This window comes from Larus michahellis, chromosome 4 (assembly GCF_964199755.1).
Source record: "Larus michahellis chromosome 4, bLarMic1.1, whole genome shotgun sequence".
Lineage (NCBI taxonomy): Eukaryota > Metazoa > Chordata > Aves > Charadriiformes > Laridae > Larus > Larus michahellis.
In genome coordinates, this window is record NC_133899.1 from 50,288,598 (window position 1) to 50,302,341 (window position 13,744).

Genomic DNA, 13,744 nt, shown 5'->3' on the forward strand with positions numbered 1-13,744 from the left:
GCAGCCACAAGAGGATGACAGAGCAGTCAGTATGCTGTAACAGCAGCATGCCATGGCTGCCTTGCGAAGACTTAGGGAGAAAAGCAGAGCCATTCCAGCATATAAAGACAGACAATTTAGAATGACAATTCCTAAAACACATTGATACTTACAGAGCTCTTCAAGTTTCCCACCTGTCATGATTATGATAACCCAGCACTGCCATCAAAACATCCGTCCTGCCCACGCACCCTCCTTCCACCCTTACTCCTGAGCCATTCATCTCTTTCCCTTACCACGCTCTCACCACCTTTCACCAAAAAAAGGATCTGTGTGGCCACACAATGATCCGTGTCCTTGCCCAGGACCGACAGGAGGGAAGCTCAAGGGCTGGCTTCTTTAACAAGCAATGCGCTTCTATCATAACTTGAAGTAATCAAACTGTTTCCTAAGCTCCACAACAGAACTCAGCCCTTTCTTCATTAAAATCAGGATGTAGCTGTTGCCAAAACAGAAGTTACATACAGTTTTCACACACACAGAAAAACACATTAAAAAAAAAGAGAATGTCTCTCAAACCATTGTACAGTAAAAAGCTGAAATTCTGAAGAATGGGGAAAGACAGACTACTGCAAGAAGCATCTGCAGAAAAAAGTGATTATATAGATATGGTGTAAGTATAATTAATTCCTACCAAAACACCACAGAATGCACCTTATAGTATTCTGTACAAGCCTAACACATAATCTGTACAGCGAAACTGCTTTCCCATTCCTTTCCTTACTTATTTAGAAGGGTTAATGGAAACTGGAAAAAAAAATCTCTTGTTTTTAAAGAAATATGGTGTAACCACTTCTTCTTTGCACGTCTTAAGATCCCAACTTTCACATGGACAAGAATATACATTCAACATCACTTCCTCATATCTAGAAAAAGTGCATGAATTTTAATTGCAGATAAATATCAATTTCTACAGAGGAGAAAAACAATTAACAGCATAAAGCAGCAGGGTTTCTGCATAAACCCATCACATTTTCTGATAGGGTAGACATGAGTATTTCTCCAGAATGACAGAAGGAGGAAGGAATTTTGTACAAGGAGAGTGCTGAAACACTGGAACAGGTTGCCCAGAGAGGTGGTGGAGGCCCCATCCCTGGAGACATTCAAGGCCAGGCTTGATGAGGCTCTGAGCAACCTGATCTAGTTGAGGATACCCCTGCTCATTGCAGGGGCTTTGGACTAGATGACCTCTAAAGGTCCCTTCCAACCCAAACTGTTCTATGATTATAAGAGATTCAACAAGGATATTTCTAAGAGAGTTTATAAATAATTGTAAGCAATTTTATGGATCTTATGCTTAAAATAATACTTCTATCAAAACCAGAAAAGTATGCGGTTTTCAGTATGTGGTAGCAGTTTCACATGTGTATGCTACATGGCCTAAGATCTGCATGTAGGCACATGTGTTTCTTATAGATAAGAACTGTTCCCATCTTCAAAATGGGACAGTGAGTCACAGGACTTAAAAAAAAAAAGCTAATGCTCAAATTCGACTGCAAGTTAAAGTTTACTTTTGTTTTTGGTTACTGTGCATGCTTTAGAAGAGATTAATAGGACAAAAAAATACCACACAACACTGTAAAAAATGATTTTTTTGAGTGTCAGTAGTTTGAGTTCAGTTTGGAAGATAGAATGACAACACAGGAAAGATGACGTTGCTGCTTTTGTGTAGATAAACAGTTTATTCCCCTTCCATATCTGCCTAATTAGAATGCTCTATGAGCATTGTATTTTGTATTCACTTTTATCCATTTTATTTTACATTACATAGAAACACCTAAAAATGATCCATCTGACTTTTCCAGTTTCAAAACAATTGTAACGAATGAAAGCAAAAAGCTGCCACCAACGTCCACAAAATAGATTGAGATTATAGCAACTTTCAAACACAACATCATAAGGAATGTGATTTTAAGTCGAATTTTCAAAGAAGCAACTGCTATGGGGTGCCCTAAAGCTCAGGCCACAAAAACCCCAAAACAACTTAAGTGTATTGTTATATTCAGAGAGTTAATTAAGCCAACATAGGAGGTGGGATACGACGGTATAGGACATACTACTATTCTTCCGTCAATCTAAGTGCAAGTCCTCTTTGTTTTTTTGCTTAGAAGTCCACATGAAAATGTGTTCCAAGACAACTGCATTAACTCAACTCACATTCTGGTTGATAGCTGCATAGGAAATGCCAACGGTCTGGTATCACTAGCTTTCTCCCCAAGCATTCTGAAGTTAGTTTTCCTTCTTTTCCAGTTTTCAAAATGACAAATCATAATTCTTGAATCACAATTTTCATTTTATTCTTGAGCTTTACAAAACGACAAGAAGCTTGGCAGTGCTTTTAACTATTATTTTAATAGCAGCTGCAGTGCTACAATAAAAGAAATCCCCTGCAGAATCAGAGAAACAGGTAAGGTAGTATTTTGGATGGCAACCAAAGCTTATTCTAGTCAGGCTGTGAGAAGAAAGAACAGATGAAGCTAGTGTTATTAAGTGTTGAGTCTGAAGATTAGTGTAAAATATAACCAGAAGGTTTTACAAATAGGTAATTAAAACTTGGTGATAATTCACAAGGCTTTAAAGTGACATCCACTCATTTATCAAAGATAACTAAAGACCTATCAAAAAAATTAAACAGGTTTTAAATGGCCAACACAGTGTTGTCACATACAGACAGCCCATGCGCACTAGTTAGTGACTGCAAGTTGCACCCAATGCATGTACTTCTCCAGAGCTGAAAAGATGGGGAACAGTGACAGGGGCTACGTACGATGCAGCACATAACTCATGTTCCTGCATAACAAGATGGGTTTTCATGGATATGATGACACAAAGTTTGTATCACATAAGTGTCTGTGACTTGGAATGAAGAAGACATAATCTGAGAAGCTCAAGAGTGTCAATCTAATGCACAAGCACCTCTCCAATTCATTAGTATCTGTGCTTCAGCAAGAGTAAGGCTTTTAATCAGTCTTGTATTCCAGGATATAACAAAAATGCATTTAGTCAAAGCATCTTTCCACAGCAGCTGACTGACAATATGCATTAAGGCATTAATACGCAAAAAAGCATATGGAGGTTTGCATGCGTGCATGTGAATAGTTTTGACTGTGGTTTTTTGCAACCTTTTTTTTTTTTTAAAAAAAAAAAACACCACACCTGTTAAACAATAGCTTTAATGGCCTAAAAAGCATCCAATCCCTTCTCTAAAATTAGGGAGGCATCCCAGTACAAGTCTCGATTTCCTCCTACTTGCTTCTATATCCCGGGAGATAGGATTTCCTTGAAAAACTGACAATTCAATCCATTTGCTGAAAACCACACAGTTTATATGCAGAGAAAGATCAGGAAGGGTGAGAAAGGACACATTGGAAGGACAGAAGAGACTGCTCATTCAATTAATTTAGGGTTTTTATCCTTTCTTACCTTTGCAAGTCTCGCCCTCTTAATGAGATCATTGAGTTTCCGCACAGCGGCCTTCTGCGGAAGACTCTGGATATCCCTGAAAAGATCCTGTGCTTCGGCTTCAAAGAGTCTTCGATTCTCTGTGTTTCGGAGAGGATGGGCCCAGAAGGAGCCAATGTAGACCCGCAGCACCTCTGGAGTGTTGATCACCTTTCCCAGGGACCACATGAGTGCACCGTAAACCCTCATCAGCTGCTGTGTGTCCACTTGGTCAGCCTTATTAAGCACCACTCGAATCTTGTCATCCTGGCCCCGGAATGACTTAATAGCCTCTGAAAACTCATCAGATATATCCAGCTTATGGGCGTCAAAAAGGAGGATGATGCGGTCGACCCTCTCAGCAAACCACTGGAGGACTTGGCAGAAGTCGTAGCCTGAAGGAAGGACACACTATTACAGTCATACCATTCAGAAAAGCAAGTCTCAGAGAAGGTAGGGCCGGGGATGGAGAACAAGGGCATCATAGCATCTATGGGGGGGGAAAGAGGAGACGGGCCACCTGGAAGAGGGCATCTGTGGAAAATGAGGTCAGGAGAACTGTATTCTACATTTCCTTAGACCGGTCTCACTATTCCTGCCTTTTTTTTTTTTTTAATCACTGCCCTTCCTTCAACCTTGCCACCCACCTCCTATGTCACTATCTTTTGTGCTGCTGTGAGTTACCGTCTAACACCCATATTTGCCTCTTCCAGGAGTTCTGGCTCTGGCAGAGAGCCCAAGCGAAGCAGCTCCGTGGGGCTCTTATCACATGCTTTTTTCATCACTGTTAACACTGCCCACTTTGGTAGCACTGCCTATCTGTACCAAAAAGGAAAACAGCACATGAGCAGCATGCCAGCGTAAGTCAGCAAATGAAAATATTTGGATTTTAAAACCATTTCTGAACTCATCTCTGCTTGCACTGCAACACTTGCTGTTATTTCTACCACAGCAAACTCACAGATCCAATTTACAAGTAACAGGCCTATGTTGCTGATAGCTTTGGGGACGTGACAGGTTACAGAACACAATGAGCAGTGACCTTTCTGATGATCTGAAACAAACTTTTTGACTTTCTAAAGGGAAGCCTATTCATAGCTCCTGTCTGAATGCTTTTATAAATGCAGCTGGTAGCCTAGTCCACATAATAAACAGTATTCAGGAGCCCTTATTCAGAAGTGACACATTTAATCCACAGAGAGTCACCAGATGTGACTCATCTTGTTTGAGTAAGGAACAGCAAGGTATGAGCTGTGAGCCGACATCCCACCCCTCCTCTTCCTCTCAGAAAGAAATCAGAGCTAAAAGAGGGAGCAGTCAAATGCAATGTTAAGTAACCCAAACAGAATCAACAGTTTTGCCCTCAGCACCATATATTTAAATGCCAACAACAAATAAAGTTCAGTTACCACCAGTGAGCCCTCCAGAGTGTCTTTGGTCATTTCTCAGCTGAGTAAGATAAGCCTTTAAACCTTCAATCCCCCAGCAAAGAAAACCCACTTAGACTACTCATACATGAGCCAATTATACAAACACTTCATACACCTGGTCCAGATACAAGCAAAACACTCTTCATCACTCCTCATTCTCCCTAGCATCTTGTAAACAGTATAAAGAAAAAAATTTGGGGACATCGTAAAGTTCTCAGCTTTTCTTAAAACAATGCTGGTTCAGTCAAGTCATTATTCACTATACTTTCAAGTTGTTGGTCTTTAACAGGGAATGCAAAAGTAATCCACTTTTTTTGCTTTCTGGTACAACCTGATTAGGGCCAACACCAAGGAAAGCTGACATACATGAAAGCAATAGGAAAAATGGTGAACTCCGGATTTGTCATGGAGCATACTTGTGCATATTCAGCAACACACGAGAGAACTCAGTCTTAAATTTTGTGTTTAAAAATGACAAATAGCATATGAAATGAAATCCAGAAACTCTAGTTAATAGTAAGAAAGTGTCCCCGGTTACCTGCCCCTCATCTTCCCAAAAGAGATCACAGAAAGATCACAGAACTTCACTTAAAATCCAGCACAGACAGATCATACTGAAAGGAGAGGTCTATTCTAAAAAGGTATTATTAGCATCCAAAAGGATGCAGGTCAGACTAACTAACTGGCTACTAAAAAAAAAAAAAAAAAAAAAGCCCAACATAACCTTTCCTGTTAAAAGGATTACTTTCTAAGGAATGCAAGAGTGCCCCTTTGCAGATAATGCCGCTCTGGTGCTTTCATGTGTTCTTTCTTTCCTGTGACTAGTTCCTGAAGAGCTAAACATAAGATGAAAGGTGGGGGCAAGGAGGAGAGCTGCACAAAACACATCTCGAAGAGAACTCTTCTCCCTTTACACTAACAATCTTATCAAAACCAGTATGAATAATTTATCTTTATAGAAATTTAGCAGGAAAGAACGGGAGAAGCGAGATCTTGTATGTCAATTGCATATCACAATATAGTTGCAACAGTGCACAAATCCGAGCTACGCAATAATCTGTTCTGATTTCACTCATGTAGAAGGAAATCTGCCTGAAATGAAATACATAAAATTGCAAAATGAAGCAAGTCGAATTCTATTAAGTTTTTGACAAATGGGTATGTAAGAAGGTGACTTATAAGGCTAGTTAAATAAATAAATTCCCACCATACATTTGATTGATTTTGAACTGTAAAAACAATTGTACAGTCAACAAGCATATGTTAATTAGCAATAAATTTATTTTAAATGAATTAAACTTTAATGAAACATTTGCTTTGAGAAAGAAAAGTCCGCTTGCTGAAAATCGGTATGAAAAAGACCTCACAAAAAATCTGAAAAAAATCTATTAATTTTAATTAAAATTTGTCATTAGAAGTGAACTTATCGTATATACAGATTCAGTGGTTACACATTAGAGTATATCTGAACTACACAGGAGTGATATATGGTTAAATATTTCAGCCAAGGGTTTCATGTGGTTGATTTCATGTTTTCTCCACCATGTACCCACAGACAACAAAATGCAGATCTATCCCATCAGTCAAAGCAATAATCTTAAAAGGAAACATAGGACAGCTGAGGAAATTGAGAGACAACGCATCTAGGTCCTGTTATATCCAGTATATGCGTATGGATTAGGGCTTTCAAACTGCAGCAGTACTAGGTCAACAATGAGCAGTTTGGAAAACCTGACCAAAAAAATTTGTTGTTGCTACTTCTCAGCCTCTTGCTGCTCTACTGTTGCTATTTCTTCACAGGTTTGTTTCAATGACTGATGTCAGCAATTATATCAAGCCTGAGGATCTATATCTCACGAGGTACAACATCTACTTGCAAATGCATATTAGAAAGTCACAAGTCTCCCTTGTACCCAGCTAGGGGGCAAAGGAAAGCAGTGATTCACCAGCAGCACTGCAGAGCTGGTCCCAAGCTGCAGGGAGGGAGCAAACTGGTGCCTCCAACAGAGGCATAACTGTCACGCATCAGTAACAGGCTGAGCAGAGACCACAGAGGAGAACAACACAGAACAATGAGGAAGAGATGAAAAAGTTGGAGAGAGACTGTTACTGTTCCAGGGTTACTAGCTCTGGAAACACTGACAAGAGGAATGATCGTGAGCTCTCGTGTGTCATTAGCACAGGGCAAAGTACAAGCCCCATGCTTGACAGCCACCAGCCATACTCAAAGATACAGCTGTGCAATCACACAGTATGAATGTGGATCAATTTTCTGTGCCATTTAGTAATAAAGATTTAAAAAAACCAGTAGGCTTTCCTTTGTGGGACCAAGGTAGAATCACAGAATTGTCACGGTTGGAAGGGACCTTAAAGATCATCTAGTTCCAACCCCCCTGCCATGGGCAGGGACACCTCCCACTCGATCAGGTTGCTCAGAGCCCCATCCAGCCTGGCCTTAAAAACTTCCAGGGATGGGGCTTCCACCACGTCTCTGGGCAACCTGTTCCAGTGTTTCACTACCCTCATGGTGAAGAACTTCTTCCTAACGTCCAGTCTGAATCAACCCATTTCTAGTTTTAATCCATTCCCTCTAGTCCTACCATTACCCGACATCCTAAAAAGTCCCTCACCAGCTTTCTTGTAGGCCCCCTTAAGATACTGGTAGGCCACTATAAGGTCTCCTCAGAGCCTTCTTTTCTCCAGACTGAACGACCCCAAATCTCTCAGCCTGTCCTCATAGGAGAGGTGCTCCAGCCCTCTGCTCATCTTTGTGGCCCTTCTCTGGACATGTTCCAGAACATCCATATCTTTCTTGTAGTACGGGCTCCAGAATTGGATGCAGTACTCCAGGTGGGGTCTCATGAGAGTGGAGTAGAGGGGGAGAATCACCTCCCTTGACCTGGTGGCCACGCTTCTCCTGATGTGGCCCAGGATACAATTGGCTTTCTGGGCTGCTAGTGCACACTGATGGCTCATGTCGAGCCTCTCGTCCACCAGCAGCCCCGAGTCCTTTTCTTTAGGGCTGCTCTCAAGCTAGTCACTGCCCAGCCTGTATCAGTGCTTGGGATTGCCCCAACCCAGATGGAGGTAAATTATTTCCACCTTGCCCTAATACCTAATACCATCTCCCAATGCTTTTGCAATTCAGAAAACAATTAAGGAGGCTTGATTGGCTCCATCCATCCTCTGCGAGCAGACAGGCGGAGCGTCCAGTTCTTCCACCCCTGGGGCTGGCACTACTGGCACAGCAGAAGAGAGGCAACTCTCAGATGAACACTGCAATGAGAAGCCTCCAAGCTCAGAGAACAATATCCACTTACCAGATGAATCAGAGGTGGGCAGAGTGCTGGAGAGATCCCACCTGCCATTGCTGTCTAAGTACCACACGACCAAGATTACAACACACAGTTTGGACGTGGATGAGAGCAGCCTTCTCCCACCTCCCCAATCTGCTGTTCTTCTAATGCTTTGCCACAGGCGAGCATCTAAACTGTCCCAGTCTTTCAAACGCGGCTCAGTCCCACATAGAAAGATGCACTTTTTGGAGTCCAGGATGGAAGTTTCCAGTTATGTTAATGAAAGCCTGTCTCAACCTAGCACTCCTGGGTAACACTCTTATTGCACTCCTGTTGGGGGACTAATCCTAAGAAGAATGTACAGTGTCTCACTGCAAGGCAAAGCTTGAGGCAATGCTGCAACTATATACATCACCTTACTTAATCTATGACTACATTTTCACAAGCCAGACTGAACCGAGAAAATTACTTGTATTTAAGTAACTCCAATTCTAAAAATGCAAGCTAACCAATATCCTCCATTTTCCTCTGAGCTCTTTCCCCATACTTCTGGACACCCTTGGCTTCTTGCCACTCAATCATGAACCAACCCCCCTTTATAAAAGCAGTTCCTCCCCACACCCTGCCAGACATTGCTTCACCTTCCTCCTTTGCTTATGCTCATTGTTCCGTCCAAATCTTGCAGACCATACGCACATTTCTGTCTGACATGGTCTCTGTGAACGTCACCAGTGATGCTGCAGAAGCAGCACAGGGACAGGCATTGTCTGACAGGGCACAATGCTGGCACACATCTGCACATTCTGCTCCAGCCACTTGAGCAGACCCTGAACAGGCAGGAAGCTTCTGGCATATCCTCCTGACGGCAACATATGTGGGAAAGGTGTGTCAAGAGAGACAGCTCTGAATGTTGCACTCTGTATTTTTGATCCTTCAGAAAGCAATCAGCCCCTTCATCCAAGTCTGGATGCTTTCCAGAGTTATAAATAAAAACATGCTGGGAAATAGCGCATATCCGGTATTTTTACGTGGTCCCTTTACTGTTTTCCTGCATTGTAAAACTGAAAGTTTACACTCAATTGCTTTCTTGGTCTCAAAGGCTTCACCTTACTCCTAGTGATACCTGTTAAATTCTATCATTATATAGGTGTTACGTCCATCCAAAGGTAAATAGTTAAGCAGTTGTTCACGGCAAGATAGAAGGAAACACCAACAGCAAAGAGTGAAGGTTTTACACTGAGATCTCATAATGTTATTCTTCCACCAAACACATTAGAATATCACCAATAAGAAAAGTTGCTGCTCAATGTTAGAAACAAGCTAAACTTCTAGAAAGTTAATTTAATAACTCAGATATGAACAGACACCAATAATATGCAGAACAGAAAACATCTAAGAATACTTAACAGGTGTTATTAAATGTCACATTCCATTACTGGATTATGAAAAATCTCATATATATTATTTAGAAAATACCAGCAAGATTCACAAGAAAAACCAAAACGAATCCAAAGGCTTAAAAAATTTGCTGAACTATAAAATTTTGAAATATAAAATTGTGAAGTTGTCAGAAAAGAAATCCTGAATAATCACTCTGTGTATTTAGAGTTTTCCTGGCAAGCACAGAAAAGCACCCCTATGTTTAAGGCTGTAATCACCTTCACAGTAAAAAGAAATGGCAGTTCCCATAGCGAAGCACACCAGCTGCAACCTTATTTCAGTGAGCAGCAGCCAGTGAGTTTAAAGGTAACAACACACATTTTGTAGGAAGAAACCTTTGTTGGTCTGAGGGCGTACAAACAAAACCTTCTCTGACAGGGACACATTTAGGGACTGCAGAAAACATCTTGCAGGATCATGCTTACACTTGCACACAATGATTTAAAAAGTAATCTAAGCAACTCAAACTTCAAAACGTGTTAAATTAGACTCTTAGCATAAATACGTTGAAGTCAGTCCGACTCCTTCATGAAGCAGGGCAGACAGGCCTTGCTATGTGCAGTACCATAGGACAAGTCAAGTTTGTACTCCACAAAACCACCTGTATGGAAACTGCATAAGCAGCCCGAAAGTCACATACAGGAAACGCATCTGACTATGCAATATTTCTGACGTGGGCAAGTGCAGTATTGCCTACCATGAGAGCATGCAATAGGTCCATACAGTGACTTGTAGGTACTTCCTGTATGCTGATGCCTAAGAATATGAAACCTGAAACCTTGGCAGCAGTTGCCCTGCAAACCTGGGGCACAGAGAGAACAGTGTTCTAAAGCTGACTCCCAAACCCTTATTGGTGGTACAACCACACTGCTTGTGCTACGGCATACAGGAGAACCACATTTGTGATAAAAGAACTATGCTAAGTTACACGTTCAAGACAATCCTTAACACATTGGAAAAAAAAAATCATGAAATGCAAATAAGTCAAGTGAAAGCCTGTGAAACAGATAATAGTTTGAGGTTATGACTGTGCACTGTCAAGTTGGGTAAGAGTCTACCTTATCAAAGGGCAAGCCAGCTCAGCCATAAAAACAATTGATAAGGCACATACCATCAAGAAACGGAGTTTCTAAACAATAAAGGAATAAGTCATGTATTTTATTAAGTTATAACAGGAATTATAGATGGTAGCAAAGAGCCATGGTCCTTTAAGCAACACAGGGCTACCAGTGAAACATAACCTGGAGTGAAACACAACTCTGTCCCACACATGAAGTCTGGGCCTTCCACAGGAATCCCTAATAGTGTTGAATTTTGTCACACAATTGCTCACTTTTTCAGTGGCATATTAATATGATGCTCTAGCTTTCTGCTCATTTCATGCACACTTCCATACTACTATGGAAGTGGCAGTAGAGACTTCAATGCTGCCAAGCATCATTTCCTTTTAATTTAAGGAGCAGAGAGGGAGAAAGATGAGCCTGGTTTTTCTTGGTGGAAGAAAAAGGGAGCTGGAATCCAAAATGGAGAAGCAGGAGTAGGAGATTTAAGACCATCTTTGATTTTTATCAGACTGGCTGTGTAAACTGAGACTTAAATATTTTGTGGACATCTTATGAGATTAAAGATGATGAGTTATATACACTTTGTCATTTCTGCATAGAAAAAGGTGCCAGCTTACAGTATTTGTTTTACTCATCTGGTTTTACAACACTCAAGCCTTTGCTTGCACAGATGTAGAGCACTCATTGCTGTTCATCTCTGCTAGTTCACTATCTATCACATATAGGAAAACACAGCTCTCCCCATGATAAATGCTTTACATGACTATATGAGCAACAAAGAGGACAAAAAACATTCAGACACTGAACAAAGCATCCAGAAACATCTAGTAGACCAGTTTACTAAGCAAGCATAGTTTAGATGACAGTCTTAAGTTAGTCTCTTATTCTGCCAGTGCAACGTAAAGACAAGACTATGGTTGCACAGCTGCCATATATTGTTCTCATTCCAGAATTTCCTCAGAAAATACCAGGTGTGATATGTTAAAGAACTGATTACTTCCCCCTCCCACTGACACAAAACACACAAGATTCCATTTCTTAAGCAAAGGTCTGAAAACAGAGGGCAGCATAAGCCACACACTGGATTGCTACCATTTGCAACTCCACAGAAACCTCGGACGTGCACTTAAATGCAGCTGAAGGAAACAAGAAAGTTAGTTATTTACATAATGCTGTTTTGTTTTAGTAGTTTCTCAAAGCCAAGCTAATTTCTTAAAGAGATGTTAAAAGCAGGGTTCAGTTCTTCACAGAATTTTCATTTTATTTAAAAAAAAAAAAAAGTCTCATTCCCTCTTCCTGCTCCCTTAGCTCTTTTGACTGAAAATTACTTTATGGCATGACTGAGCAACCTTAGTCTACACCTTATTTGTATCCCAAACCTAGTTTTTAAACATGACCAGTGTAAAGAGCTATTGCTATTATGAAACATTTCTTCATTCATGAACTTCAATACTATGAGTCATTCATTATTACTTTGTGGAAAGCAATTAAAATGATGGAAATAAGGATTTTTCTCAGGAGTGTCAAAGCACTAATTAGTCAACAGACCATGCAACTATAGCCATTTGCAGCCACAGCAGTAGGATAACAGAAATCCCAACCCCATCAGTTTTCAAGAGTAAAAATTCCAGACCCTACTTCCAGACTTAAAACATGATTTTAATAAGCCTTGTAGTAAGAAAGTTTGAGACACACCACCACTCAATACCACTAAAACAGGCCCCCAACAGATTAGGATGATGACTTGTCCAGTACAGCAAAAATAGTGATTGAGCTCGGTTATTTTCAAGCCCTGCAACTCACCTCTGCTGATGCGCTGCTTCTCTCCAGAGAGAATGCCGGGGCTGTCAATAATACTGATGCTCTTCAGTACCTCGTTAGGTAACTGAGAACACATGAACCTGCAGGAAAGGAGGAGAAGAGTAACCATTAACTGTAGCTCTACCTCACATATGGATTGTCTCTTGAGAGCTCCCCTTTATGTGTCTGCTTTTAGAAAGACTCAAGTGAGATTTTTAGAAAAAAAAAAAGTTTCTGAAGTCCTAATGAACCCCTATGTTTGGCAACCATACATTTTAAGAAAACAAAATGTAAATGGAGAGCTTCTCAAAAAAAGAACACCACACAGGAAAACCTTGTAAAACCATATGTTTAAGTGCTGATAAAATTCCAAATTTTGCAAGAGCTGACAACATGGTCCATAGATGCAACATTAAAAAGGCTGCATAAACCAAATATTTTGCTGTGACCAAAATTAGCATACACAAGAAAAAATTCTTCATGTACTCCAACTTTTGCCCAAATTCAAAGAGACTCAAAAGAAAAGGGAGGCAGGCAAAAAGCCATACTGATGATATGGTTTATATTCCAGTCACTGGCAAGTCACCCTCCCACCTGCTCCAGACATGTTTGAACGGTCCCCATCTCTATCCCACCACCCTCCTTAGGTGGGCCTTGCCAAGGACTGAAAACAACAGTATCTCTCCCACAAACCAAGCAAAAGCTTTCGCGCTGCAGGAACTGAGAGTTCAAATTACACACGGCATGCTCTAAACAATACCCCCCTGCCTGTGCGACAGGAGGCAAATTCAATGGTGGTATTATGAAAGAATAAATAATTCACGAGGCCGCTGAGAGTCACGCAGAACACTCCGTGTGTGAAATCCAAACTACTCTGACGCTTCTAGTTCATGACTGCAGAACTTCACCTCCCTTCATCACAAACTGCCCGTAAGAGATTTGTTTAAGAGCTTAATCTTCTTATCGGGTAGCAGCTGAGGACCGCACTAACAAGCAGACGTTGTAGCCCACCCTCCTCCCGCAAAGCCGCGGAGCGCAGTGTCCCAGCGGCAGCGGCCCAGCACAGGGTTAAGCCGCAGGCTCAGGCCCTAAGATGGCCGCCCTGTGTTAACCCATCACTTCAGAAGGCACACTAGGCTCAAGAAACAGGGTATCACTGACAGGAAAAACCTTAACCCTGCCAAGGTCGAACAAGAACTTTAAGACCAAAGATAATCTGAGTTAGGAAGATTTC

The 13,744-nt window shown here is 41.2% G+C and overlaps 1 protein-coding gene across 1 annotated transcript in view; it reads right to left on the minus strand.

Annotated features, from left to right (window-relative positions):
- EHD4 (EH domain containing 4) overlaps positions 1 to 13,744 on the minus strand; it is a 32,464-nt gene that overhangs the window by 7,021 nt on the left and 11,699 nt on the right. Inside the window, exons 3-4 of the mRNA XM_074584644.1 lie at positions 12,514 to 12,611; positions 3,463 to 3,875 (exon numbers count right to left, since the gene is read on the minus strand). Coding sequence (XP_074440745.1) covers positions 3,463 to 3,875; positions 12,514 to 12,611 — 511 coding nt within the window. The remainder of the gene's footprint in view (positions 1 to 3,462; positions 3,876 to 12,513; positions 12,612 to 13,744) is intronic.